Here is a 27,867-nt window from a genome sequence, read left to right on the forward strand (position 1 = left end):
AGCACTTCTTGGTGTTGGCAAAACACATGGGCTCAGGAACAGCTGCAGCGCCCCATGGCGGTGCCCCTGGATCCCAACAGAGCTGTGTCCAACTCCATCTCCCAGGAAGTCCTGCGGGAGTCCAAGTCACCCAGGGGGGCCGCCATCTAGCATTCTGGGGGAGGTAGCACTCTGTCCACATTAGCTCCCACGGTCCTTCCAAGGCAGAGGCGTCCCGACCAGGCAAGGGCCCCGGCCATCCATGACAATATATAACAAAAGAATGTCTGTCTGACTGTATGTGCCCTTTACAATCTTATACCCTTTGACCAATCTGGACCTTTAATACCGTATCATAATAAAGATGTGGTGCATTTCCTAATTATCTGAAATCAAATCTTTTCTATTTCTTAATTTATAATCATTGTGGTATGCGTTCAGACCAAAGTTTTTATTATTTATTTATTTATTTACTACTTGCTTATTTTAAGGTCTTCTGTAAAAAGCCAAATTTCCCCCTGCGAGCAAATAAAGATCTATCTATCTATCTATCATTAGAATGAGCAAAATGCATATCTAATTACTGATAAAAATGTTTTATCCTGTTAATTAATAGAACTACAACAACTGTTGTAAAGCTATAAAAGTAGTTTTGCCCCTGACAAACACCCACACACAAGACCATTTTTCATTCATCTATCTATCTATCTATCTATCTATCTATCTATCTATCTATCTATCTATCTATCTATCTATCTATCTATCTATTCAAAAATCTCAGCTTTATAATTCAAGTACTTAGCGAGGATGCTGGTGGTCCATAAAAAGTGTAGTGTAACACTTTAGGGAGATTAAAATACACTTACAAATCATGAGTCTGAAGTGGCATACGTGAGGCATAATGTCTCTTGACACTGCATACTTCATTATAAGACCTGTGAATCCTTGATATTCATTCGTAAGCAATTGTACCAGCTCTTCAAATGCCACGCTGCATAGAAATAAATGACCCCTTTACTGATTCTTTATAACCAAAATTATGACCAAAAAAAGCCTTTGTTAAAGTCTTAATGCATAGGAGTAAATAAGTAATTAACGCATTTTTGCGGTGCCAAAAGTGTTACCTAATTTAGAAAGGTCTCCAGAAGAGCCCCACAACTTCACTAAAACTTGCGTCTTTTTGAATTTAGAATCCCCAATTAACCTAAGCTGTACATCTTTGCTCACGTCTGTGGAAATCTGCAAACTGCCTACGAATAAGGACCAGGCGCAGGTCTGTCACATCACCGATCGCTCTTCTCCGGACTGAGATGCGCACCGCGCTACTGTTTGCTGTGGAGAGAAAACGGCGAGTCACGTGAGCGCGCGCACACATCGACGTTCACGTGTAGCAACGACGCTTTCGCTTCCCCTGGCAACGAAGAGCGCGTGTCTACAGAGGTCGCTAAGCAACACTCGATACACGCCTGCCTGCTTGGCTAAGAGAGAGTTGGTTTGCTTTTGGCGGGTTTGCGTTGGACTAAGTAATTTAAAAAATAAAATCAGTCCGACCAACACTTTACTGACTTCAGTGCTTTGGCTTCTTAAAATAAAGAAAACGAGCGGCACGTCCACTGGCGCACACAGGACCGCGGCTGTTTACTATGTCTGGTGTTCTTACCGAGAGCAGGCTGAACAGTTTCTCTTAGTTTTACTTGAAATTCGCCGCTTGAAACTGCAGGGACAGCATCGAAGAAGACGAGAAAATGACGGAGGGGACACAGGAAGTGTTAAACAACGAGAGGGAACTGGCGGCGATCAACGCCAAGGCGTTCCTGCTACAGAACAGCACCAAGTCCAACACGAATCTGTGAGTAAAGCCGGCGAGTTCGGGGGGTGTAGGGGGCGAGGGACTCATATCAATCAATAAGTGGAATTTGTATACATGACCTTAAATGGTGGACCCTATAGGGGCAGGTGTAGACTATTGATATGAGCATGGGAAAGGCGCTATATTAAAAAAAAAAGTATTATTGTTATTATGACTGCCTGCCAATTAAGTCCACATGACTGACTCTGGATGTGACACCAGAGGACTCGCAGGTCGTTTCAGCAGATATCGGGGAACAAGTGTGTCACATATAAACTTTCACCTTGTTAAGTTTATTTGAATCAAAGCGCCATCTAAATAAATGCATGTAATCGTTGAGTCGTGCGAAGAGGTCAGTAAATAAACCTCAGATAAATATTCATCAATCCCCGCTTTAAATAGCATCGTTAACACTTTCAGAAAATGGTGAGGTGTGGTGATCAAGGCTTAAGACTTCACTCCCAAAGGGCTGTGCGTTCAAATCCCTCCAGTCACCACTGTGTGACCCTGAGCAAGTCACCTCACCTGCCTGCGCACCAATCGCAACACCAAAAGAAATGGAACCAATCGTATCCCGAATGGCCTTGCCAGCATTAAATGGCCTGTTGCATCTCAGCAGACGAGAGTACAAGTCAAGGTCTTTCTGATCAAAAGAGAGAGAATTGTTGCCCACCATTTTTTTGAAAGTCCTGTCACAGTCCGCCCAGCACGTAATAAGTCTGTGTGTCTACCATCAGATCCAGGTTATCTTACCAGGTTCACACATTGTGCTGGATTCTCTTCAATGATAACCCTGATATTCACTGTTCTTTATTGGCACTTGACTGAATGTTGCCGTGCCTGGCAGAAACATAACCAGTTCATTCTGGGAGGGGGTCCTTGGCTATAAAATGGGTTCTTTGGGCTTTGAAAGAGTCCCCAATATGTGGACCAGGCAGAAGTCTTTAATGTCTAGTATTATGAACCTTGTTATGGATCTCAATAGATAAAAGGCTCTTTCTGAAACCTTCATTTACATTTACATTTATTTGCTTGGCAGATGTTTTTATCCAAAGCAACTTACAAAAGAGGGGGTGGCGCGTGGTAGCACTGCTGCCTCGCAGTTAGGAGACCCGGGTTCACTTCCCAGGTCCTCCCTGTGTGGAGTTTGCATGTTCTCCCCGTGTCTGTGCGGGTTTCCTTCCACAGTCCAAAGACATGCAGGTTAAGTGCATTGGTGATCCTAAATTGTACCCAGTGTGTGCTTGGTGTGTGTGTGCCCTGCCCGGGGTTTGTTTCCTGCCTTGTGCCCTGTGTTGGCTGGGATCGGCTCCAGCAGACCCCCGTGACCATGTAGTTAGGAAATAGCGGGTTGGATAATGGATGGGTGGACTTACAAAGGAGATAAACGTAATCAAGTATCATTAGGTTTGGGCCTGTTTGTTCAGCAAGTGTCGTCAGGCAGGTAACAAAAGTTGATTGCCACAAGTGAAGAGATGTAATAGCTAATAATTTACAATCATAGATTAATTAAATTATAAATTAATTTAATAAATTAATTATTTTATATAGCACGTTTTAATTGAGCACTATGACAAAGTTATGAAAGTTTCCTTTATGCAAGACTTTGCGGTAGACATTACTGTAAACCTTTATCTAGTGCCTTTCAGTTAGCACTGTTTCAAAGCTATAATAGATAGCTATAAAGCTATCCCTCTTTAAAAAGGGGGACCGGAGGGTGTGTTCCAACTATAGAGGGATCACACTCCTCAGCCTCCCTGGAAAAGTCTATTCGGGGGTTCTGGAGAGGAGGGTCCGTCGGATAGTCGAACCTCGGATTCAGGAGGAACAGTGTGGTTTTCATCCTGGTCGTGGAACAGTGGACCAGCTCTTCACCCTTAGCAGAGTCCTGGAGGGTGCATGGGAGTTTGCCCGACCGGTCTACATGTGTTTTGTGGACTTGGAAAAGGCATTCGACCGTGTCCCTCGGGGAATCCTGTGGGGTGCTCCGGGAGTATGGGGTACCGGACCCCCTGATAAGAGCTGTTCGGTCTCTGTACAACCGGTGTCAGAGCTTGGTCCGCATTGCCGGCAGTAAGTCGAGCCCGTTTCCAGTGAGAGTTGGACTCCGCCAGGGCTGCCCTTTGTCACCGATTCTGTTCATAACTTTTATGGACAGAATTTTTAGGCGCAGCCAGGATGTTGAAGGGGTCCGGTTTGGTGGACTCAGGATTGGGTCACTGCTTTTTGCAGATGATGTTGTCCTGTTTGCTTCATCAGGCCGTGATCTTCAGCTCTCTCTGGATCGGTTCGCAGCTGAGTGTGAAGCAGCTGGGATGAGAATCAGCACCTCCAAATCCGAGAGCATGGTCCTCAGCCGGAAAAGGGTGGAGTGCCCTCTCAGGGTTGGGGGAGAGATCCTGCCCCAAGTGGAGGAGTTCAAGTATCTCGGGGTCTTGTTCACGAGTGAGGGAAGAATGGAGCGTGAGATCGACAGGCGGATCAGTGCGGCATCTGCAGTGATGCGGGCTCTGCATCGGTCTGTCGTGGTGAAAAAGGAGCTGAGCCGTAAGGCAAAGCTCTCAATTTACCAGTCGATCTACGCTCCTACCTCACCTATGGTCATGAGCTATGGGTAGTGACCGAAAGAACGAGATCGCGAATACAAGCGGCTGAAATGAGTTTCCTCCGCAGGGTGTCTGGGCTTTCCCTTAAAGATAGGGTGAGAAGCTCAGAGTAGAGCCGCTGCTCCTCCGCATCGAGAGGAGTCAGATGAGGTGGCTCGGGCATCTGATCAGGATGCCTCCTGGACGCCTCCCTGGTGAGGTGTTCCGGGCACGTCCAACCGGGAGGAGGCTCCGGGGAAGACCCAGGACACGCTGGAGGGACTATGTCTCCCGGCTGGCCTAGGAACGCCTTGGGGTTCTCCCAGAAGAGCTGGAAGAAGTGACCGGGGAGAGGGAAGTCTGGGCCTTTCTGCTTAAGCTGCTGCCCCCGCGACCCGACCTCGGATAAGCGGAAGAGGATGGATGGATGGATGGATGAATTTTATTTTCAAAGCACTTTTGGCAAAGATCATCACGTCAAAGCTGGGAATCTCTAGTGAACTATCATAAGAAATGTTATTTTATCAGAATCAGAATTGTCAATAGTGTTAATTCATTGCATTGGTGCACTCTGTTTAATGCTTGCATGGACTTGGTGTTGGGTGGGGTCGTGGGGTCCAGCGGCTGTGGAGCTTCTATCGGCGAAGAAAGATTCACTGATCTTGACTTTGCTGACAATGCTGTGATCTTCGCGGAGTCAATGGAGGCTCTGATCGGGGCGCTCGAGAGACTGAGTGAGGACTCTGAGTGTCTGGGCTTGTAAGGGTCCTGACAAAAACCAAAATCACAGGCCTTTAATGACCTCTTGGGCACGGCCATCAGCAGTGTGTCTGTTTGTGGAGAGAGTGTCGACCTCGTTGAGAGGTTTACCTACCTTAGCAGTGATTTTCATGTCTCTGGTGACTCTGCCTGTGAAGTCAGTAGACGGATTGGGAAAGCAAGGGGGGTCATGAGGTCGCTGGAAAGGGGTGTGTGGCGCTCCTGATATCTCCAAAAGGACGAAGGTCCAAGTCTTTAGAGTCCTGGTGCTTCCTGTCTTACTATATGGTTTGTGAGACATGGACGCTATCCAGTGACCTGAGACCAAGACTGGACTCCTTCATGTGTGTCTCTCCTGAAAATCCTTGGGTACCGCTGGCTTGACTTTGTGTTGCTCATGGAGTCCCAAATGAGGCACATTACCTGCATTGAGAGGGAGCGTCCGTTACAGCACTATGGCCACGTGGCGCGATTCTCAGAGGGTGATCCGGCTCATAGCATCCTCATTGTTGGGGACCTGAGTGGCTGGACCAGGCCAAGGGGAGACCCATGTATCACCTGGCAGATAGACGGTCATTTCTAGAGGGTGGGACTGGACTGTGTGTCTGCCTTGGGGGTTCCCGACCAGGATCCCAAGCTGTTTCGTTGCTCGGTGGGTTTGGCAACACACAGTACCAGTGCATGCTGTCCAACCTGACCTGACCTGACCTGTACTGATGCAACATACAGAATACAATAGGTAAATATAAGAAGATATCATATAAAAAATTACGATGCAGCTTACAGGAGCAATAAAAAGTAAAGAGATAAAGTATGAATAACAAAGTCCAGGCCCTAGTGTGTGCTTGGTGTGTGGGTGTGTTTGTGTGTGTCCTGCGGTGGGTTGGCACCCTGCCCAGGATTGGTTCCTGCCTTGTGCCCTGTGTTGGCTGGGATTGGCTCCAGCAGCCCCCCGTGACCCTGTGTTCGGATTCAGCGGGTTAGAAAATGGATGGATGGATGGAGGTAATCCAGGGTGCAGGTATACAGAGAGGGTGAGAAGAAGCTCAGACCTGATGAGTCAGAATCACTGCACGTGTTCAGGTGACGTGTTGTTTTAGTTTTCACTGCATGAAGACGTTTGTCGGCTGGCAGTCTTTGGAAGAGATGACGCCCTGGGGGAGTCGGATCACCAATGATCTCTGCGGCCCTCTCCCTCACCCAGACTCGTATAGGACATGAATGTGCGGTAAGTTTCAGCCTACGATCCTTTCACAGGTTCTGATGATGTGCTTCAGATCGACCTGAGCCTGAACAGAGGCAGCACCAAACCAGACCGTTAGAGATGAGGTCAGAATGGACGCCATGATGGCGGTGTAGAACTGGACCAACGTTACTTGAAGGAGATTGAATTTCCTCCATTGACGCAACTCTGATGGGCTTTCTTAATAGTGCATGTGAGGTTATTGTCCCACTTAAGGTTTTCTGACAGCACAGTGCCTAGAAACTCAAATGATTTTGTCATCTTAATGGCAGAGCCATTTATAGCAAATGTATTTATAGCCATTTATGGCACTTTTGCAGTGCACACTGACTCAACACTGACAATATTATATATATATAGCACCTTTCAGTAAGCTATGCGTCTTTATTTGATATAGTAGGGGTGTCAAACTCGGCCTGGTTGACCGCAGTGGCTGCACGTTTTCATTCTAACCCTCTTCCTAATCAGTGCCCAGTTCTCACTGCTAATTCACTTCTGTTCCCTTCATTTTAATAGCCCTGTTAGAAGAGTGCAGCCCTCTGAATTGATTCATTTCTTCATTAAATGACAACCAAACAGAAGTGAGACGTGAAACGAGCCAACAGGTTACCAGCTAAACTGGAACATTAAACTCCAACCAATTTCACGCCAGTCTCTTAATGAGTTAATTAAAACAATTATTCAATTCCATGGCTTTGTTGCTGCTCTCATTCTGCCACAGCAGACATTTCCAAGTCTGTTGATTTTTCTGTTTTTTCTAAGAACGCCATCAGTGACCTGAGAGATCATCCTTACCGAGACCCTCACCTTTCTTTATTTTCAGATATTGTGTAATGGGCACAGGTGAGCTGGTATTGTGGCGGCTTGTTTTGCCTCTCATTATTGTTTAGTTGCTAATTAAGGAAAAAGAAACAACTAAGAGACCTGAGTCGACTTGATTAAAACTAAAGCAAAAGAAGTTAATTAGCAGCAAAAACTGGTCACTAATTAAGAAGATGGTTAGGATGAAAACCTGCAGCCACTGTGGCCCACCAGGACCGGAGTTCAACACCCCTGTATAGTGTCTTATGGTGGGGACGATCACAAAACTATGAGACTTTGTTTTGTATGTAGACCTCCTAAGGCAGGGGTGTCGAACTCTAGGCCTGGAGGGCCGCAGTGTTCATTCTAACCCTCTTCCTAATCATTGACCAGGATTCACTGCTAATGAACTTCCTTTCCGTTCGTTTGAATTGCCCTGTTTTTAAGGATTCAGACCTCTGAATTGATTCGTTTCTTTATTAAACGACAGCCAATCAGAAATGAGATGTGAAACGAGCCAAAAGATGACCAGCTAAACTGGAACGTCAAACTCCAACCAATTTCACTCCAACCAGTTTCTTAATGAGAAGCCAATTCTTACCGTTCATTAAACCCGTTATTTCATTCCATGGCTTGTTGCTGCTCTCATTCTACCTCAGCAGACATTTGCAAAACTGTTGATTTTCTGTTTTTTCTAAGAACACCGTTAAAATGTTTGGGTGACCTCGGAGATCAACCTTACTGAGACCTCCACCTTTCTTTATTTTCACATATTGTGTGATGGACACAGGTGAGCTGGTATTGTGAAAGCTTGTTTCGTGTCTCATTATTGTTTGGCTACTAATTAAGAAAAAAGAGACAATTAAGGGGCCTGAGTGAAGTTAATTAAAATTATAGAAAAAGAAGTTAATTAGCAGTAAAAAATGGTTACTAATTAAAAAGAAGATGGTCAGAGTGAAATCCTGCAGCCACCGCGGAGCCACTGGAGTTTGACACCCGTCTCCTAAGTGAAGACCACCATGGACCTTCCTTCATGCAACATACTGCACACCTCCAAAGCCATCATACTTTATTTTTTAGAGTGTGTGGACTATACCCGGCAGTTTATCCCGGCCAAGACTCCCAAGCCGCCAGATGGAGCCCTCCCTGCAATGTGGAGATGCCCCGAATTCCAGCAAGACATCATGGACTTTGGAGTTGTAATACACAGCCCTGCTGGATAACGTCGGGGCCACCAGGGGACGCTGCGGGGAGGCACAGAGACATTTGCTTTTCCTACAGCCAGGAAGTACTTGCAGGTCACGAGGACGGAAGGAATAAAGCACAGGTGTCGAACTCCAGGCCTGGAGGGCCGCAGTGGCTACAGGTTTTCATTCTAAGCATCTTCTTCATTAGTGACCAGTTTTTGCTGTTAATTAACTTCTTTTGCTTTAGTTTAAATTAACTTGACTCAGGCCCCTTAGTTGTCTCTTTTTTAATTAGCAGCCAAACAATAATGAGACACAAAATGAGCTGCCACATGACCAGCTCACCTGTGCCCGTCACACAATATCTGAAAATAAAGAAAAGTGAAGGTCTCAGTAAGGCTGATCTCTCAGGTCACTAAAACATTTCGACGAACAGAAAATCAACAGTTTTGGAAATGTCTGTTGCGGCAGAATGAGAGCAGCAACAGACCTCAAAATTAAATAACAGGCTTAATTACAGTGTGTGCACAATTATTAGGCAAGTGAGTATTTTGACCATATCATCATTTTTAATGCGTATATTCCAACTCCAAGCTGTATTAACTTGAATGCTTATTGGATTTAAGCACGTCAGGTGATGTGTATTTGTGTAATGAGGGAGGGTGTGGCCTAAGGAGATCAACACCCTATATCAAGGTGTGCAGAATTATTAGGCAGCTAGTTTTCCTCAGGCAAAATGGGCCAAAAGAGATTTAACTGACTCTGAAAAGTCAAAAATTGTAAAAAGTCTTTCAGAGGGATGCAGCACTTTTGGAATTGCTAAGATATTGGTGTGTGATCACAGAACCATCAAACATTTTGTTGCAAATAGTCAACAGGGTCGCAAGAAACGTGTTGAGAACAAAAGACGCAAATTAGCTGCCAAAGATTTGAGAAGAATCAAACGTGAAGCTACCAGGAACCCATTATCCTCCAGTACTTTCATATTCCAGAGCTGCAACCTACCTGGAGTGCCCAGAAGTACAAGGTGTTCAGTGCTCAAAGACATGGCCAAGGTAAGGAGGGCTGAAACCCAACCACCACTGAACAAGAAACATAAGTTGAAACGTCAAAACTGGGCCAAGAAATATCTGAAGACAGATTTTTTCAAAGGTTTTATGGACCGATGAGATGAGAGTGACTCTTGATGGACCAGATGGATGGACCTGTGGATCAGTAATGGGCACAGAGCTCCACTCCAACGTGGAGGTGGGGTACTGGTATGAGCTGGTATTTTTAAAGATGAGCTAGTTGGACCTTTTGCATTGAAGATGAACTCAAAATCAACTCCCAAACCTACTGCCAGTTTTTCGAAGACACTTTCTTCAAACAGTGATACAGGAAAAGACCATGATTTTTATGCAGGCCAATGCTCCATCACTTGCATCGAAGTTCTCCACTGCGTGGCCAGCCAGTAAAGGCCTTAAAGATGAAGGAATAATGACATGGCCCCCTTCCTCATCTGACCTAAACCCTATCGAGAACTTGTGGGCACTTCTTAAACGCTAGATTTACGGGGGAGAAAAACAATACACCTCTCTGAAGAGTGTCTGGGAGGCTGTAGTCACTGCTCCACAAAAAGCTGATCGTCAACAGATCAAGAAACTGACAGACTCCATGAATGGAAAGGCTTAGGACTGTTATTGGAAAGAAGGGTGGCTATGTTGGTCATTGATTGATTGATTGATTTTTTTTGAAATGTCAGAGATGTTTATTTGTAAATTTTGAGGTGTTTGTTTATTATTCTCACTATAACAGATGAAAATAAACAAGTGAGATGGGAAAATTTTCATTTTTCCTTTAGTTGCATAATAAATCTGCACACTAATAGTTGCCTAATAATTGTGCGCACATATGTATTCCCCTGATGATGTTCACACTCACATTTCCGTTGTGAAACATTCAGGTTTCAGGTTTATTAACATTTTGGATTGACTGATAGCACTGTGTTTGTTCCATATTAAAATTAATCCTCAAAAATACAACTTGCCTAATAATTGTGCACACAGTGTAATTAACAGCAAGAATCAGCAACTCATTAATTGATTGGTTGGAGTTTGAAATCCCAGTTTAGCTGCTCATCCGTTGGCTCGTTTCACGTCTCATTTCTGTTTGGCTGCCATTTCATGAAGAAACAAATCAATTCAGAGGACTGAATCCTTAAAAACAGGGCTATTAAAATGAAGGGAAAAGGAGTTCATTAGCAGTGAAAACTGGTCAATAATTAGGAAAAGGGTTCGAATGAAAACCTGCAGCCACTGCGGCCCACCAGGACTGGAGTTTGACACCCCTGGAATAAAGTGCTTCCGGGCTGACAAAGAAAGAAGAGTTTTGATTTGACCCGGAAGTGCTAAGAAGTCACATGGACTGCAGGTTAAGGAGCACTTCCGGGTCGCGGACTATAAAAAGGACAGTGAAACACCAGAGCGTTGAGCTGAGCTGGGCGGTAGGAGGACAACACGTCTGGGAGTGGTGGATTGTGTATTAGTGATTATTATTGGTTTGTTTATGAGTATTGTGGAGGAGAGGCTGCTTTGTGCACTGTGGCTTATAAATAAAGTCATATTTTGGACTTTTATCTGGTGTCTGGAGTCGTGGACAAGGGTTCAAGGGAGCGATACTGCCCCTATCTGTCACAAGTGACTTTCAGCGGGCCTCCCGTTTACTTTATAAAGTGCCTTTTTCAGCACTGACTGCCACACGGCCTTCCATCCCCACCTGCACATTCTACATGAGATCTCTTCAAGTCCATTTCTTAGCCGCCCCGGCCCCCTCATGCTTTCTCTGCCGCTCCCTGATGACCCTTAAAATGACTCATCTTCTTGTCGTTGTGTTTTGTACCTCAACAGATACGACCACCTGACTCGCGTTCTGACCAAAATCTTAGATGAGCGCCCGGAGAACGTGGTGGATGTGTTTGAGGACATCAGTAAGGGCGTGAAGGTCTCACGTTTTGCGAAAAAGCTGGACGCCCTTCAAGACGAGCCCGAGTATCTTGCCGCTTTCGAGGCGGCAGAGGTTCAGAAGACATTGTACTCCAAAGGTGGCGATGGCTCGGAAGCAGAGCCTGAGGATGAAACAGTAAGAGGGCCTCCTGCTGTCCTTCATTTGAAATGCATTCTGTTCAAATATTAGTGGTTTCTCGTACGTTAGATCGAAATTAAAAGTGGTTAATAACAAATACTGTACTGTATACTCACTACCACTAGGTAACTTAACGTCACCCTGTTGTCCATTCCTTCCACAGATTGAAACTCCACTGCCCAACGTCATGGAGCTGGCCTTCTACTTTGAGCAGGCAGGTGTCGGTCTGAGTCGGGATGAGACATATCAGATCCTCCTGGCCTTGAAACAGCTGGTGGACGCACACCCTCTGCAGAAGTGCCGTTTCTGGGGCAAGATTCTCGGCATCAAGGGTAACTACATTGTGGCGGAGGCAGAGTACCGGGAAGGTGAGGAGGAAGAAGACGAAGGTCTGGAGGAAGAACATGAAGGTGCTGAGAAAGAGGAGATCAGAGACGACGAAGAGGAGAAGGAAGAACAAGAAGATTTGGACCCATTGCCCAAGTCCACTTACAGACCACCACCCGTCGTTCCCAAAGAAGCAAACCGCAGTGGGGCTAACAAGTTCACATACTTTGTGTGCAGTGAACCTGGAAAACCTTGGGTCAAGTTGCCCGCTGTGACTCCAGCACAGATCGTGGCGGCCCGAAAAATTCGCAAATTTTTCACTGGCCAGCTGGACGCTCCCATTGTCAGCTTCCCTCCATTCCTGGGTGATGAATCTAATTATCTGAGGGCACAGATTGCCCGCATTTCAGCTGGTACCCAGGTCAGCCCACTGGGCTTCTACCAGTTTGGAGCAGAGGAAGGTGAGGAGGAGGAGGAGGCAGTCAGGGACACGTATGAGGAAAACCCGGAGTTTGAGGGGATCCCCGTTCCAGAGATGGCAGAGTCGCTGGCTAGCTGGGTCCACCATGTGCAGCACATCCTTCCTCAGGTATTTATAAGATAAGATATCTGTTCAATGGGTAAGCCGGTGCCATCCATAGGTACCCATGAGTGCATCTTTACTTTAAACACACACCCGAGTAATGCACGTTCAGAACGTCTCTGTACTCCATAAACCCACAGGCCATACCATCTCATTTGAACCACCTGTTCACACTTTTTACATTTGTATAACACTAGGGATACCCGCGAAACTATAAGGTCCTAAAATACACGTTCAGAACGTCTCTGTACTCCATAAACCCACAGGCCTGTCCATCGCATCTGAGCCCCCCTATCCACACTTTTTATGTGTTTATAACACTAGAGATACCCATGAAGATATGAGGCCCTGGCTGTAACCACACCTCACAGCACTGAGTGTGACCTTGTCATGAGGGGGTCCTAAGGATCTCTTAAAGATTATACTTACTGCAAAGCCACACAAAGGGTGACAGGCGTGTCCCAAAGAATGTCCCAAAATGACATGGGGTGTTGTTTTCTATCAAAGAGCCTTAGCCTGGAAAACGCCATGAAAGGGACATTCCGCTTTATAGTTCGATTAAAACCTGCAAGTCACATGTCGACATTCGCTGGTTATTCAGTATAATCTACAAAGGAATATTTTGGACAAAATAAATCAATAAATCAATAAGCAAATAACGTTCATTACTCTGAAATGGGGCAAAAAATAAAGAATAAGAGCATGAAAAGAGAGTATAAATAAATAAATGAGCCATAGAATATGGAAATATTTGTGATGGTTATTTATGTATTTAACTATGGGGCTGCGCCCCTACTCACTTTACTCTCCAACCCTCAGGGGGGTGCGCTGGGCACCCACTATGTCGTGGCTGGGCCGCTTGAAGGGTGTCAGGGTGCCCCTCCATTACAGAAACTGATTGTATTTATAGAGATGATATATAAGAAGAGTATAAGAGGGGCGTGCAGGAGGAAGACGGTTTGGTCCTTCATTATCTCTATCTATCTATCTATCTATCTATCTATCTATTATATAGTGCCTTTCATATCTATCTATCTATCTATCTATCATATAGTGCCTTTCATATATTCTTTCTATTATCATATAGTGCCTTTGATATCTATCTATCTATCTATCTATCTATCTATCTATCTATCTATCTATCTATCTATCTATTATATAGTGCCTTTCATTTCTATCTATCTATCTATCTATCTATCTATCTATCTATCTATCTATCTATCTATCTATCTATCTATCTATCTATTATATAGTGCCTTTCATATATTCTTTCTATTATCATATAGTGCCTTTGATATCTATCTAACTATCTATCTATCTATCTATCTATCTATCTATCTATCTATCTATCATATAGTGCCTTTCATATATTCTTTCTATTATCATATAGTGCCTTTGATATCTATCTATCTATCTATCTATCTATCTATCTATCTATTATATAGTGCCTTTCATATATTCTTTCTATTATCATATAGTGCCTTTGATATCTATCTATCTATCTATCTATCTATCTATCTATCTATCTATCTATCTATCTATATTCCAGCATCACGTCCGAACAGCTTCAGCGATTTTCATCAAGCTTGGTACACATGTTTCTCATTGTTCGACTAAAACTACTGTAGGGTGAAATCAGCCCTAACCCACCCCCTTCTGGGTAGGGTGGGGGGTAATCGTGTGGTCTTGTCTGCATGTTATCATCCAGTTGACACTCTGAACGACCACCAGAGGGCGAAGTGGAGGTGACTGTCAGCATTCTTTATGTTTTGAGCGCCACTGCCCGCCTGTTGCTTTTCAAATGAAATCGAGTTGGCCGGTTCAACTGGATGGTAACATAAATACAAGACCGCAAGACAAGCACATTAGTGAGTCTTCATTGTTTGTTAATTTATTTTTATTTTTAAAGTTATGTTTTTTTTTTATTATATTTTTCTCAAACAATTAAAAAAAAAAACAAAACTTTATTTTCCTCCCGGGCAACACTGGATATTTCAGTTATATTAGCTAGTTCAGTATAATCTACAATGGAATATTTTAGACAAAATGAATCAATAAATAAATAAGCAAATAAAGTTCATTACTGTGAAATGGGGCAAAAAATAAAGAATAAGAGCATGAAATGAGAGTAAAAATAAATAAATGAGTCATGAAAAATGATTTCTGATGACTATTTATTTGACTATGGGGCTGGCCAGCCCTCAGACACATGTGCTGGGTGCCCACTATGTCACGTCTGGGCCACTCGAAGTGCATCGGGTGCCCCTCTGTTAGAGAAAGCGATTGTATTTATAGAGATGGTATATAGTAGAGTATGTGGGGTGCGGGGGGAAGACGGTTTGGTCCTTCGTTATTATGGAAAGAAAATCAGTTACTTGAGTATTTCACTACAGCTGTCTGTTTTAAACACCAATGACTAATAAAACATAGTAAAAAAAATAATAAAAAGTAAATAAGTAATTAAATTACATTGACGCTTCGTCTAAAACAATATTATGACTTACTTTATCCTCTAACTCACATTCTCTAAATGTTGCTTTTTTGCATTTCTGCTCACATATTGTTCGGGATATTTTTCTCTGTCTCGTTTATTGGCCGATTCTGTTTGCTCCTGATTTTTATTATATGCAGCTCTTTTTTGTTCACTCTTCTTTTTTTGACATTCACTATCGGCTCTTGCTGCTCATTTTCTATGGAGATTTAAAATTTGATGTTCTTGAGTAGATGATGTGCTTTGCTGCCTTGCCATTCATTATAACTGACTGCGCTGAAGGGCGAGTCAGCAGCACTGAGAGAGTGACGGGGTGGGACGGAGAGAGAATGTGCGCAGTAAGAGTAGCGATTAGCCGAGCGTTGTGGAGGGGAGAGGTCAAGGCTGAATAACACAGACACTACGGAAAACATCTCTCTATTATAATAAAGAAAATCCTGGGAAGAGGGACGAGACGGGACTTTCTCAGAGAGACACTTTCACATCCCACAAGATGAGACTTTGTGCCGAGATTTAACCATGGCAGAAATAAAAGACAAAGAGTAGATGACAAAGTAGAAAGAATTCAAAAACATTGGCACGATACACATGCTGAGCAGGTTAGAGATGATGGAAGTACGAAAATTCGAAAGTCTTAAAAAAATGATAGTAAAGATCGTATTAGCACAAACAAACGGAAATTATTAGTCTGTGAAATAATGGAACAGCGAAAAGAGATCGAATATATTGTTCAGATTTAAACTTCAAGTCAGAGACTTGTAGATCATCTAATTCGTGTTGCCATCAGGGAAAAGTAGCGTTTCTTCCCAATGATGAGGCGTATCCATGAGGATTAAAAGATTTGTTGTTTGGTGAAAGTGAAAAATTTCAAGCACCGCGAGACAAGACTTTACGCAAAGAGATTTGCAAACGTCCTGCCCACATCTGAAACATTTACAACCACGCACACGGCTCAGACATTTCTCATTTGTGTGAATGCTGTTGCCAGACACAGTTTGTGTAGAGAGAAAGACACGATATTCACTCACGGGCAGTTATCCGTTGCGTTGTCACGATGTAATTCCAAACACGGAATCAAAAATTCAATTCAATATTGGCAAAAAAGGTAAAAGAGAAAAGAGATCGAATATATGGACAAAGGTGATATGACAGAAGTATGTAGATATTGTTTGGCTTTAAACAATACCCGGAGGAAACCCACGCAAACTCCATGCAGGCAGGAACCGGGAAGCAAACCCGGGTCTCCTAACTGCAAGGCAGCAGCGCTACCCACTGCGCCATCGTACCACCCATACCAAAATTCAAAAGTCTCAAAAAAAAATTATAGTAAAGATCTCATTAGCACAAAGAAATGGAAATTATTACTCGGTGAAATAACAGAACAGCGAAAAGAGATTGAATATATTGTTCGGATTTAAACTTTAAGTCGGAGACTTGTAGATCGTTTAATTTGTGTTGCCATCAGGGAAAAGTCGTGTTTCTTCCCAATGAAGAGGCGTATCCGCGAGAATTAAAAGATTTGTTGTTTGGTGAAAGTGAAATCCACATACGCGAGCGGCGGTGATGCGAAGTGGCTGGTGCATAGCGCAGGCCAGGGGGTTGGCGGCGAATCGAGCAGGGGGTGAAGCCCCCTAGTCTATTGTATAGTGCTTCTCTATCTATTGTTATATAACACCTCTCATCTATCTATTTATCTGTTATATACTGCCTTTTACATCTGTCTAACTATCATATAGTGCAGGGGTCTCCAACTCTGGTCCTCGAGGTCTGCATTGGCTGCATGTTTTCATTCTAACCCTTTTCTTAATTAGTGACCTGTTTTTACTGCTAATTAACTTTTTTTTTTTTTAATTCATTTTAATGGACTTATTTTTGAAGATTTGTTCCCCGCAGTTTCTTCATCGTTCCTCTGAATTGCTTCATTTGTTTCCTTAAACAGAAATGAAATGAGAAGTGAGGGAGCCAACAGAAGACAAACTAAGTCAGGGCCTCAAACTCCAATCCATTTCACTCCAACCAGTTGCTTCATCAGGCGCTGATCCCTGTCGTTAATTAAACCCGTTCTTTAATTCCATGGCTTGTTGTTGCTCTCATTGTGCAATAGCAGACATTTTTGTAATTGCTGATTTTTCTCTTTTCTAAGAGCTCTGGTCAAATGTTTAGTGGACCTGAGCAGACCAACATTCCTGAGACCTTCAACTATTTTCAGATATTGTATGATGGACACAGTTTACTGCTCTTGTGTTGGCTCATTTTGTATCTCACTATTGTTTGGCTGCTAATTAAGGAAAAAGAAACAATTAAGGCTGCTAACTGAGAGTCTGAGTCTTCAAGAGCAAGTCAATTATTAATTATAATATTAATATTAATTCAGAAGCAAAAACAGGTCACTAATTAAGAAAAGGGTTAGAATGAAAACGAGTAGCCACTGCAGCCCTCCAGGACCGGAGTTGGAGACCTCTGATAGACTGCTTTTCACGCCTATCCATCTATTATATAGTGCCTTTCCTGTCTATTATATAACGCTTTTTCTATCAATCATTCATATCAGTACATCTATTTATCTTACAGCACCTTTTCATACCTGTCTGTCTATTGCAGTGTCTTTCCTGTCTACCTATTTATCAATCATAAAGTTCTTTCCTCACATCCTCATTTATCTATTATATACAGGGTGGTCCAGATCTAATTATGCAGATCCAGATCGTCTGGATGACTTTGATTTATGCGGGGACGATTCCAGTTCGGCGCAAAGATGATTCTTCATGTCGTCAGTTCGCACACTTAAGTTATAGCGTAATGAAAATTGCATAATTAGATCTGGACCACCCAATATGCCTTTCAGTTCTCCCTGTGTGGAGTTTGCATGTTCTCCCCGTGTCTGCCTGGGTTTCCTCCGGGTGCTCCTGTTTCCTCCCACAGTCCAAAAAAATGCAGGTTAGGTGGATTGGCGGTTCTAAATTGTCCCTAGTGTGTGCTTGATGTGTAGGTTTGTGTGTCTGCGGTGGGCTGGCGCCCTGCCCGGGGTTTGTTTCCTACCTTGCGCCCTGTGTTGGCTGGGATTGGCTCCAGCAGACCCCTGTGACCCTGTAGTTAGGATATAGCGGGTTGGATAATGGATGAATAGATGGATATGCCTTTCATATCTATGCATCCATCTATTAAACGTTGCCTTTTCTATCTACACACACCTAAAGGATTATTAGGGACCACCATACTAATACGGTGTTTGACCCCCTTTCGCCTTCAGAACTGCCTTAATTCTACGTGCATTGATTCAACAAGGTGCTGAAAGCATTCTTTAGAAATGTTGGCCCATATTGATAGGATAGCATCTTGCAGTTGATGGAGATTTGTGGGATGCACATCGAGGGCACGAAGCTCCCGTTCCACCACATCCCAAAGATGCTCTATTGGGTTGAGATCTGGTGACTGTGGGGGCCATTTTAGTACAGTGAACACATTGTCATGTCCAAGAAACCAATTTGAAATGATTCGAGCTTTGTGACATGGTGCATTATCCTGCTGGAAGTAGCCATCAGAGGATGGGTACATGGTGGTCATGAGGGGATGGACATGGTCAGAAACAATGCTCAGGTAGCCCGTGGCATTTAAACGATGCCCAATTGGCACTAAGGGGCCTAAAGTGTGCCAAGAAAACATCCCCCACACCATTACACCACCACCACCAGCCTGCACAGTGGTAACAAGGCATGATGGATCCATGTTCTCATTCTGTTTACGCCAAATTCTGACTCTACCATTTGAATGTCTGAACAGAAATTGAGACTCATCAGAACAGGCAACATTTTTCCAGTCTTCAACTGTCCAATTTTGGTGAGCTTGTGCAAATTGTAGCCTCTTTTTCCTATTTGTAGTGGAGATGAGTGGTACCCGGTGGGGTCTTCTGCTGTTGTAGCCCATCCGCCTCAAGGTTGTGCGTGTTGTGGCTTCACAAATGCTTTGCTGCATACCTCGGTTGTAACGAGTGGTTATTTCAGTCAAAGTTGCTCTTCTATCAGCTTGAATCAGTCGGCCCATTTATTCTCCTCTGACCTCTAGCATCAACAAGGCATTTTCGCCCACAGGACTGCCGCATACTGGATGTTTTTCCCTTTTCACACCATTCTTTGTAAACCCTAGAAATGGTTGTGCGTGAAAATCCCAGTAACTGAGCAGATTGTGAAATACTCAGACCGGCCCGTCTGGCACCAACAACCATGCCACGCTCAAAATTGCTTAAATCACCTTTCTTTGCCATTCTGACATTCAGTTTGGAGTTCAGGAGATTGTCTTGACCAGGACCACGCCCCTAAATGCATTGAAGCAACTGCCATGTGATTGGTTGATTAGATAATTGCATTAATGAGAAATTGAACAGCTGTTCCTAATAATCCTTTAGATGAGTGTATTTATTATACAGTATATTGCCTTTCATACCAAATGATGTCTCTATTATACTGCCTGTCTATCACGTAGTGTCTTTCATTTCAATCATTCAGTCTTCCAGTCTCAGATTTGCTAATGTGCTCCTCTGTCCAGGGCCGCTGCGTCTGGGTCAATGTGTCACAGAAAAAAGGCGAAGGAGAAGAAGAGGAGGAGGAGGAAGAGGAGGAGAAGGAGGAGGAGCCTGACGAGCCTGAGCCCGAGGTGGGCCCCCCACTGCTCACCCCTCTGTCAGAAGATGCAGGTGAGGAGAGTGACGCTCAAAGGGTGTCAGCTCTGCTGTGCCGCTTGTGGGTGTTAACGGTGGTGGTGTTCATCCAGACCTGAGGGGGTCTGATAGACCACTGAACAAGCTGCCCTTTTGCTTGTCCTGAAGGTTTACACCAGAAAGGCTGAGAGATGGTCTGCCCGGTGGGTTGGTGATTAGCAGATTCTTTATAAGATTGTTGATTTGTTAAATCTGTGATGTTCTGGGACCAGAGACCTGCAACATAACAATAAACCTGAAGGTCTCGGACCACTAAAATCTTCACATCCTGAAATTTCATTCAAAGGAAAAAGGAAACCTGGAAGTCAGGAGGGCGTCTTCTGGCCTCACTCTTTCATTCAATTTTCCAGACTCACAAATGTCAATGCTGGAGCCTCACTTGGCAACACTTATGGCAAAGCAGGGCCAAGTCATATATATGGGACACCATGCCAGTCTATCACAGGGCACACTTCCTCATATAGAGTCGTCTCACCGCTTCTTCCTGATGTGGGGATAAAGTGAAGCACTTGGAGACAAAGTCCTACAGCTACAAGGAGAACATGCAAACTCCATTCAGTCAGGGTCAGGACACAGTCAGTACCCGAGTCCGCAGAGGTAGCAGTCTAAACTCCTGCACCACTGTCTTGTGTACTTGTGCTCCTTTTACAAATAGAGCTCAGGTCTTTATGGCCGTCAGATTGGACTGAGCGATGTAAGTCAAAAACCAATTGTGCTCCGGTCGTGAACTGAACTTGTGTCCCTGCCTACTGCGCCTCTGTGACTTGAGGTCCCCAGATTGAGAAGTCTGAGGGCCAAACTATTGTGTTGCACACTTCATTAAAGTTTTTGAGCACTGACTTCCCCAACTCCACAAACCTTTGAATACCCCAGGGGTGCTGAGCAGAATAGTCTCAGAAACACTGTACTCTGCTGCCTCTTTTTACAAATTCTGTGCAGCCTCAAATCAAAGCGAGGCTTTAGACTGAGAGCCACAAGGGGGCAGCAGACACCGAGCTACTGCAGTAGTGACAGCTCGGTGCGAACGCAACAAACTGGCCAGATGAGCTGGAAAGTAACAACTGGAGGTGAGTCTTACTTTAATATGGTGCCCTTCATGGCAGTTAAATTCATAGTATAGGGTGGTCCAGATCTAATTATGCAATTTTCATTACGCTATAACTTATTAAGTTTATTACATAGAAAATCACCCGAAAAATCCCGGAGCATCGACAAGTTTGCGAACTGACGACAGGAAGAATCGTCTTCGCGCCGAACTGGAATCGTTCTGCCGATCTGTAACTGCATAATTAGATCGGGACCACCCTGTATATTCAAGGTCAAGAAATAAAGAAAGAATCTGATTAGTGGCAAGGGGATTAAGTTTCTCACAGTAAGATTAGGGAGCTGTTGTCATTTAATTATGCCTCTATCTAACAATTTTTTAGTGTCTTTCCTATCTATCATTTAGTGCTTTTCACCTTTCACTCATCAATTATATAGTGCCTTTCACCTGTCTATTATACAGGGCCTTTCACCTACCTTTTATATAGCATCGTACTCATCTATCTACAGTATCTATCTATGATATAGTGCCTTTCCTATCTATTTATCTATCTATAATTTACTTCTGTTCACCCATTTATTATATAGTGCCTTTCACCTGTCTATCTATTATACAGGGCCTTTCACCTACCTTTTATATAACATCTTACTCTATCTACAGTATCTATGATATAATGCCTTTCCTATCTATCAATCTATCTATCATTTAGTGCTTTCCACCTTTTATCCATCTATTATATAGTGCCTTTCACCTATCGGTCTATTAATGCCTTTCCTATCTATCATTTAGTGCTTTTCACCTATTTATTATATAGCGTCTTTCACCCATCTATCTATTATACAGGTGTTTTCACCTATCTATGTATTATTATATCTATCTATCTATCTATCTATCTATCTATCTATCTATCTATCTTTCATTTAGTGCTTTTTGCCTTTTTCCAATCTATTTTACAGAGCCTTTCACCTGTCTATCTATTATATAGTGCCTTTCTTATCTATCTATCTATCTATCTATCTATCTATCTATCTATCTATCTATCTATCTATCTATCTATCTATCTATCTATCTATGATATAATGCTTTTCGCCTTTTTCCAATCTATTTTACAGAGCCTTTCACCTGTCTATCTATTATATAGTGCCTTTCATCTATTCATCTCTGTATCTCTCATTCACTTATTGTGGTGACAGGAATCAAACTTAGCAGGATCAGCTGATATTATATAAATATTATATTACATATTGTATAACAACTTTTGTAGTGACAACAATCATGGACAGCATGATATTAATAACTTATGTATAATGTTTTATATTATATTATACATTCTGCAGCCCCTTTGGTGGTGACACACTTGACATGAAGAGTGCTCATTGTACGACCATCGACAGATATTCCTGTTTTATGCCACTCCGCCTCTTTTCTTCTCACATTCTTTTCTTACTTACTGTATGTTTATAAGATTTGTTGCACTGCAGACAGGGGGCGCTATACTGAAATTCAAGCCATAACGCTTAAATGGTTTTTATTTTATTAACTTCTGTTTTTTTCTTTTTATTTTTGGGAAGAAATTGACACCTTGCCTCCATGGACAGGGAAGGTCTCGTCCAGCCTCATTCCTCAGTACAGCATCGCAGTGCTTCGCTCGAACCTTTGGCCCGGCGCCTATGCATTTGCCACAGGAAGGTGGGTTTCTGTATCTGATGGGTTTGTCTGAGGTCTCATCTAGGCACACACACGACAGACTTCATTCTGGTTGGCTATCTGGGTCACTCGTCCTTAACCCATCAGCACAGAGTGAGGGTTTCATCTTTGGGTTTGCCAGGTTTAGAATCTTGACGTGTGTGGTGCCTTTGAAAATCTTAAAAGTGAGTTGTCCTAAAAGTCCACTGTGAGTAAACGTGAATCTGAGCTGAAGTACAAACTCATCTTTAGGAGTCCTACATCTGGTATGGTACGCGGGGTGCACAGAAACAGCGAAGACGGCTCTCCAGAGAGTCACAAACACAAGAGAGAAACGGCAAAGTCAAAGCGAAGTTTATTGTCATCTTAACCACATACAAGTATACAGATAGACGAAACTGTGAAGCTCAAGGGCCAACAGTGTAACAACATGAAGTGCAAAGAAAAAATGTAAATTAAATTAAAAATAGAATTAAAATTAAAACACAAACAAGACAAGGCTGATGCAATGTATGGTATTATGTAATCTAGATACAGAAGTATAATCAATAAATATGTAATATAATAAATAAATAATAGATATAGATAATACAGAAATGATCAGTGTATGATAATAGTTGTTTAAGACGTGTAGGCAATGACAGGTCAGAATGTTTCACAGCAGAAGGATATCAAGAGTGTCCAAATCCTTAAAGGTCAGTATGAGATTTTCAGTTCTTTTCTACCTGCACACTCGTCTTTACAGGACTGTGACTTGATGTATAAAAGTTCTGTTTTTAGAGGTGGGTGAGGCCGTGTGGTAGATCCCAGGGGGCAGCCTGGTGTTAAGGAGTCTGACAGGTTGGGGGTAAAAACTCTCCTGCAGCCTGGCAGATGTGGCTCTGATGCTGCAGTATCTTCTCTTGGATGGCAGAAGTGTGACAAGTCCATGTGAGGGGTGTGAGGGGTCCTGCTCAATGCTGCAGGCCTTGCGGACACTGAGTTTGTAAAATATGTCCTGTAGTGAAGGGAGAGGCACCCCAATAATGTTCTCTGCTGTCTTCATTATCCTTTGCAGGCGCTTGCGGTCAGATATGTTGCAGTTGCCATACCAGACAGTGATGCAGCTGGTCAGGACACTCAAAATGGTGCCTCTGTAGAACATGGTGAGGGTGGAAGGGGGAAGACGTGCTCGCTTCAGCCACCTCAATAAGCGTAGTCTCTGCTGGGCTTCTTGATTAATGAGGAGGTGTTGTCTGTCCACGTTAAGTTTCTCAGTTATGTACACACAGAGGAACTTGGTACTCCCAACAGTCCCCACATCTAAACCATTGATGCTGAGTGGGATGTCGGCAGAATGTGATTTTCTGAAGTCCACGATTATCTCAACATTGAAAGATAGATTGTTGTCTTCACACCATGCGGACAGCTGTTCCACCTCATCTCTCTATGCTGTTTCATCATCTCTACTTATCAGTCCCAGCACCGTCGTATCATCCGCAAACTTGATGATGTGGTTGGTGTTGTGAGTGGCTGTGCAGTCGTGAGTCAGCAGGGTGAAGAGCGTGGACTAAGCACACAGCCCTGCGGCGCTCCAGTGCTCAGTGTGATGATGCTGGAAGTGTTGAAAACCTGCAGGCTGCCCTCCCTGTTAGACATGACCCTCTCCCAACTGTCTCACCAGAGCCACGGATGTCACCTTCACACCCTGCCTGCTCACCACCTGTTGGAAAGGCTGCCCTTGAAAGTACAGACTGACAGGTTCAGAAACGGTTCCTATCCAATGGCCGTAAATACACTGAACAACAAACAGGCACATTAGTGGCGGTTTAAATCATTTTTAGGCAGTGCTGGGGAAGAGATGTGTGCTCTTGTGCTGCTACTGCCCAGTGCAATGGGAGTATTTATTATATTACTACTGCTTTCATTGTTATTTTATCTCATTGCTTTTTAAGTATAGTTTTACATATAATATTACTGTTTTACGTACATATGTTTTGTTCTTCTTGATGCTATTATGTGTTGTAGTATTGGTCTGATTTTTACAAAAGTAGCGTCGTCTGCTTGTGTACCCAGTTGGAGTGGCGCTCGTAATTTTGTTGTTAATTAGGGGGTTTCACCCCCTGCTCACTTCGCTCCCCAAGCCCCCCGACCTTACTTCACGTCTCTGCCACTTGCATTGTGAAGAGGAGGGCTGAGCACACCCCAAGAGAGACACGGTCGCTCCTCCAAAACCCCCTCTTAAATGGTGATACAATGGGAAACAAATAGTTTTTACTTGCCTCCTCTTTGCTCGATCTGCTGCTGCCACGCCGCATGATCTCCATCTCGCACGGCACTTCGAACATTTAAAAGCCTGTACAGCAGCTGTCCTTTTGTCTCACTGCCTTGTCTCTCTTCTCCCTCAGACATCCTCTGCTCCTGTTGGGGGGTCCCGCTCTCGAGGCGCGCCCCTATGAAGAGGAAGATTTTCAGTTCTTTTAATTGAGAGACAGAACTGTCCCCTCCGACTACACACGGAGCTCAATTCACTCCTGAAAGAGACTTTTGTTTGTTTGAAGTGTTTGGATAACGTCTCTGTCTCTAAAATCTCCTGTGTATCTGTGCAATTCTGTGACCCAAGCGCGACAGCGTATGTGGATTTCACTTTCACCAAACCACAAATCTTTTAATTCTCGTAGATTCTCCTCTTCATTGGGAAGAAACGCTACTTTTCCCAGATGGCAAACACAAATTTGGGGTGGAATGGTTGCTCTGAGGCTAAGGATCTGCGCTGGTATCCAGAAGGTTGCCAGTTCGAAACCCCGTCACTGCCAAAAGAGATCCTACTCTGCTGGGCCCTTGAGCCAGACCCTTAACCTGAAATTGGTCCAGGGGTGCTGTACAATGGCTGACCCTGCACTCTGACCCCAAGGGGCATGCGAAAACAAACAAATTCCTAATACAATAAATTGTTTACGGTGAAATAAAGAACAAAAAAAAATTTGATGATCTACAAGTCTCCGACTTCAAGTTTAAATCCGAACAATATCTACAATACTTCTGTCATATAATAATGATAATATTAATACATTTTATTTATTTGTAGGCGCCTTTCTAAACACTCGAGAAGACCGAACAAAAGATAAAACACAGATTATAAACAAAAGTAAAATACAAGAGTTAAAGTCAGACAGAGCAAATGTAATTAAAGAGAGAAAGTAGTCTTAAACAAATGAGTTTTAAGTTTAGATTTGAAAAGTGAGAATGATTCAATATTTCTAAGCTCAGATGGTAGTGAGTTCCAGAGCTGGGGAGCAGAGCAACTGAATGTGGTAAGACAGACGAAGGGGACGGTCAAGTGGATGGAGGAAGAGGATCTGAGGGTACGGGAGAGAATGGCAACATGGAGGAGGTCAGACAGATATGGAGGGGCGAGATTGTGAAGGGCCTTAAAAGTTAGTAGGAGAATTTTGAATTGAATTTCGGAACTGAACTGGAAGCCAGTGAAGCTGCTGCAAACTGGGAGTGATATGGAGAATAGACGGGGTTCAAGTCATGATGAGGGTGGGCAGCTGAATTGTGGACCAGTTGAAGCTTATAAAGAGATTTGTGAGAAAGACCAAAGAAAAGGGAATTGCAATAATCGAGACAAGAAGTGACCAGGCTGTGAACGAGGATAGCAGTGGTGTGGGGAGTCAGGGAGGGAGAGGCGAATACGATTAACGTTACGCAGGTCGAAATAAGCAGACTGGGAGATGTGATTGATGTGGGACTGAAAGGGTAAAGTACTGTCAAGGGTGACACCCAGACTCTTAACCTGTGGGGAACAGAGGGATTATCAATAACAAAGGAAAAAGGATCAGTTTGGGATAATGTTGATTTTGTACCAATGAGGAGAACCAAAGTTTTGTCACTTGTTATTTAATTTAAGAAAATTTGAAGAAAACCAGGATTTGATTTCTGCTATGCAATCAATAAGTGAGGAGAATGGAAAGGAAGCAGTAGGTTTGCTAGTGAGATAGAGCTGGGTGTCATCAGAATAAGATAAGGAAGCTAATGTTATATTTAAAAAAGATATTACCAAGGGGAACGAGGGACCCCAGGACAGAGCCCACCTGAAGTAACAGTGGTGGGTTGGGATCTGAAAGTTTTAAGTTGAACAAACCTATGTCACCTATGTCCATATATTCAATCTCTTTTCGCTGTTCCGTTATTTCACCGAGTTTGTGCTAATGTGATCTTTACTATCCTTTTTTTTTGAGACTTTCGAATTTTCATACTTCCATCATCTCTAACCTGCTCTGCATGTGTATCACGCCAAAGTTTTTAAATTCTTTACGATGTTCTGCTTTGTCATCTACTCTTTGTCTTTTATTTCCGGCCCCCGGCCGTGGTTAAATCTCTTGGCACAAAGTCTCATCTCACGGGACGTGAAAGTGTCTCACTTCAACAGATCACGTCTTGTCTCAGGATATAATAAAGAGACGATTTTAAAGTGACCATATAGACTTTCTATTCTGTCTTAGGCAGAAACTGACAGTGTGGTACAGAGGGCAGCCTGGTGGCCCACTGGTTAGTGCTACGGTCTCATGGGCAGAGTGCTAGTTGAGCAGCTCCGGTTCCAGAGTTCCAGGTTCAAGTGCCAGCCTGCTTCTCTGGGTTTTCTTCCCACATCCCAAAGATTTGCACATCATGTCAGCTGGAAGAAGTGTCGGTGTGTGAACAAATGATCAGGCTGGGCAAACCAGTTAATAATGTCATACAGTGCCTTTTATAAAGCAGCGTGAAAAGCGCCTTATTAAATGGACACCAGTGCTGCCCCATATGTCTTACTAGACGTTCAGAAGAATTGTGCTCGACATTCACTGAATCACATGGTGATGCTCAGGCCAAGTGTGGGTCACTGATGGCTGTGGTAGCCCACCATAAGTGTGTGTTGGGGGTCATTCAGTTCAGTAGTCTACCTTTACTTTATATAGGACCTTTTGTGGTGAACACTAGGAGGCACAGGAAAGAGAGGACCACCCATTTGGTGCCACACATGGCTGAGTTTGCCCTTCTTGTCCCTAAACCTGCTCTTCTCTCCTTTTCTATTTTGTCGACAGGAAATTTGAGAATATTTACCTTGGCTGGGGTCTCAAGTACATAACGGACAACTTCGCACCCCATCTGCCGCCTCAGGTCCAGATGGAATACACAAGTGGAGTGGAAATCATGGAGGCCGAAGACCCCACCGTGGAGGAGGAGCAGGCGATGAAAGCTGCCCTGGAAGAGCAGAAGGCTGAAGAAGAAGAAATGGAAGACATGGAGGAAGAGGCCGAAGATGACGACTAACTGGGTCAACAAAACGTCTGTGTCCTTGGGGCACTCGCTCGTCCCATTAAATGCCATAAAAGTCAATCCAGGGTGGGTCTGCAGTCATTTTTTTTTTACTTTTTATTTTATTTTATAAATAAAAGGAGAATTACAGGAGAGAGTGTCTGGACCGTCTGCTAGAATAATAGAGGTGGCGAGGGGAGCTGCTAGTGTTCCCT

General features: G+C 43.6%; 1 protein-coding gene across 1 annotated transcript; it reads left to right on the forward strand.

Moving 5' to 3' along the window:
• Positions 1-1,420: 1,420 nt before the first annotated feature.
• rsph4a (radial spoke head component 4A) lies at positions 1,421-27,805 on the forward strand. Its single transcript, XM_039770122.1, has 6 exons — positions 1,421-1,828; positions 11,292-11,523; positions 11,690-12,442; positions 19,470-19,617; positions 22,258-22,375; positions 27,439-27,805. Exons 1-6 carry the CDS (start codon positions 1,725-1,727, stop codon positions 27,665-27,667), a joined length of 1,584 nt encoding a protein of 527 aa, XP_039626056.1. The 5' UTR covers positions 1,421-1,724; the 3' UTR covers positions 27,668-27,805.
• Positions 27,806-27,867: the final 62 nt, after the last annotated feature.

Source organism: Polypterus senegalus, chromosome 11, assembly GCF_016835505.1.
Source record: "Polypterus senegalus isolate Bchr_013 chromosome 11, ASM1683550v1, whole genome shotgun sequence".
Taxonomy (NCBI): domain Eukaryota; kingdom Metazoa; phylum Chordata; class Cladistia; order Polypteriformes; family Polypteridae; genus Polypterus; species Polypterus senegalus.

What these genes read in the sequence shown, in the direction of transcription:
- rsph4a (XM_039770122.1), top strand. Translation starts at nt 1,725, where the DNA reads ATGACGGAGGGGACACAGGAAGTGTTAAACAACGAGAGGGAACTGGCG. An exon ending in TGCAGCACATCCTTCCTCAG is followed by an intron (nt 12,443 to 19,469) that starts GTATTTATAAGA and finishes TCCTCTGTCCAG; the next exon opens with GGCCGCTGCGTCTGGGTCAA. An exon ending in CCCTCTGTCAGAAGATGCAG is followed by an intron (nt 19,618 to 22,257) that starts GTGAGGAGAGTG and finishes ATTTTTGGGAAG; the next exon opens with AAATTGACACCTTGCCTCCA.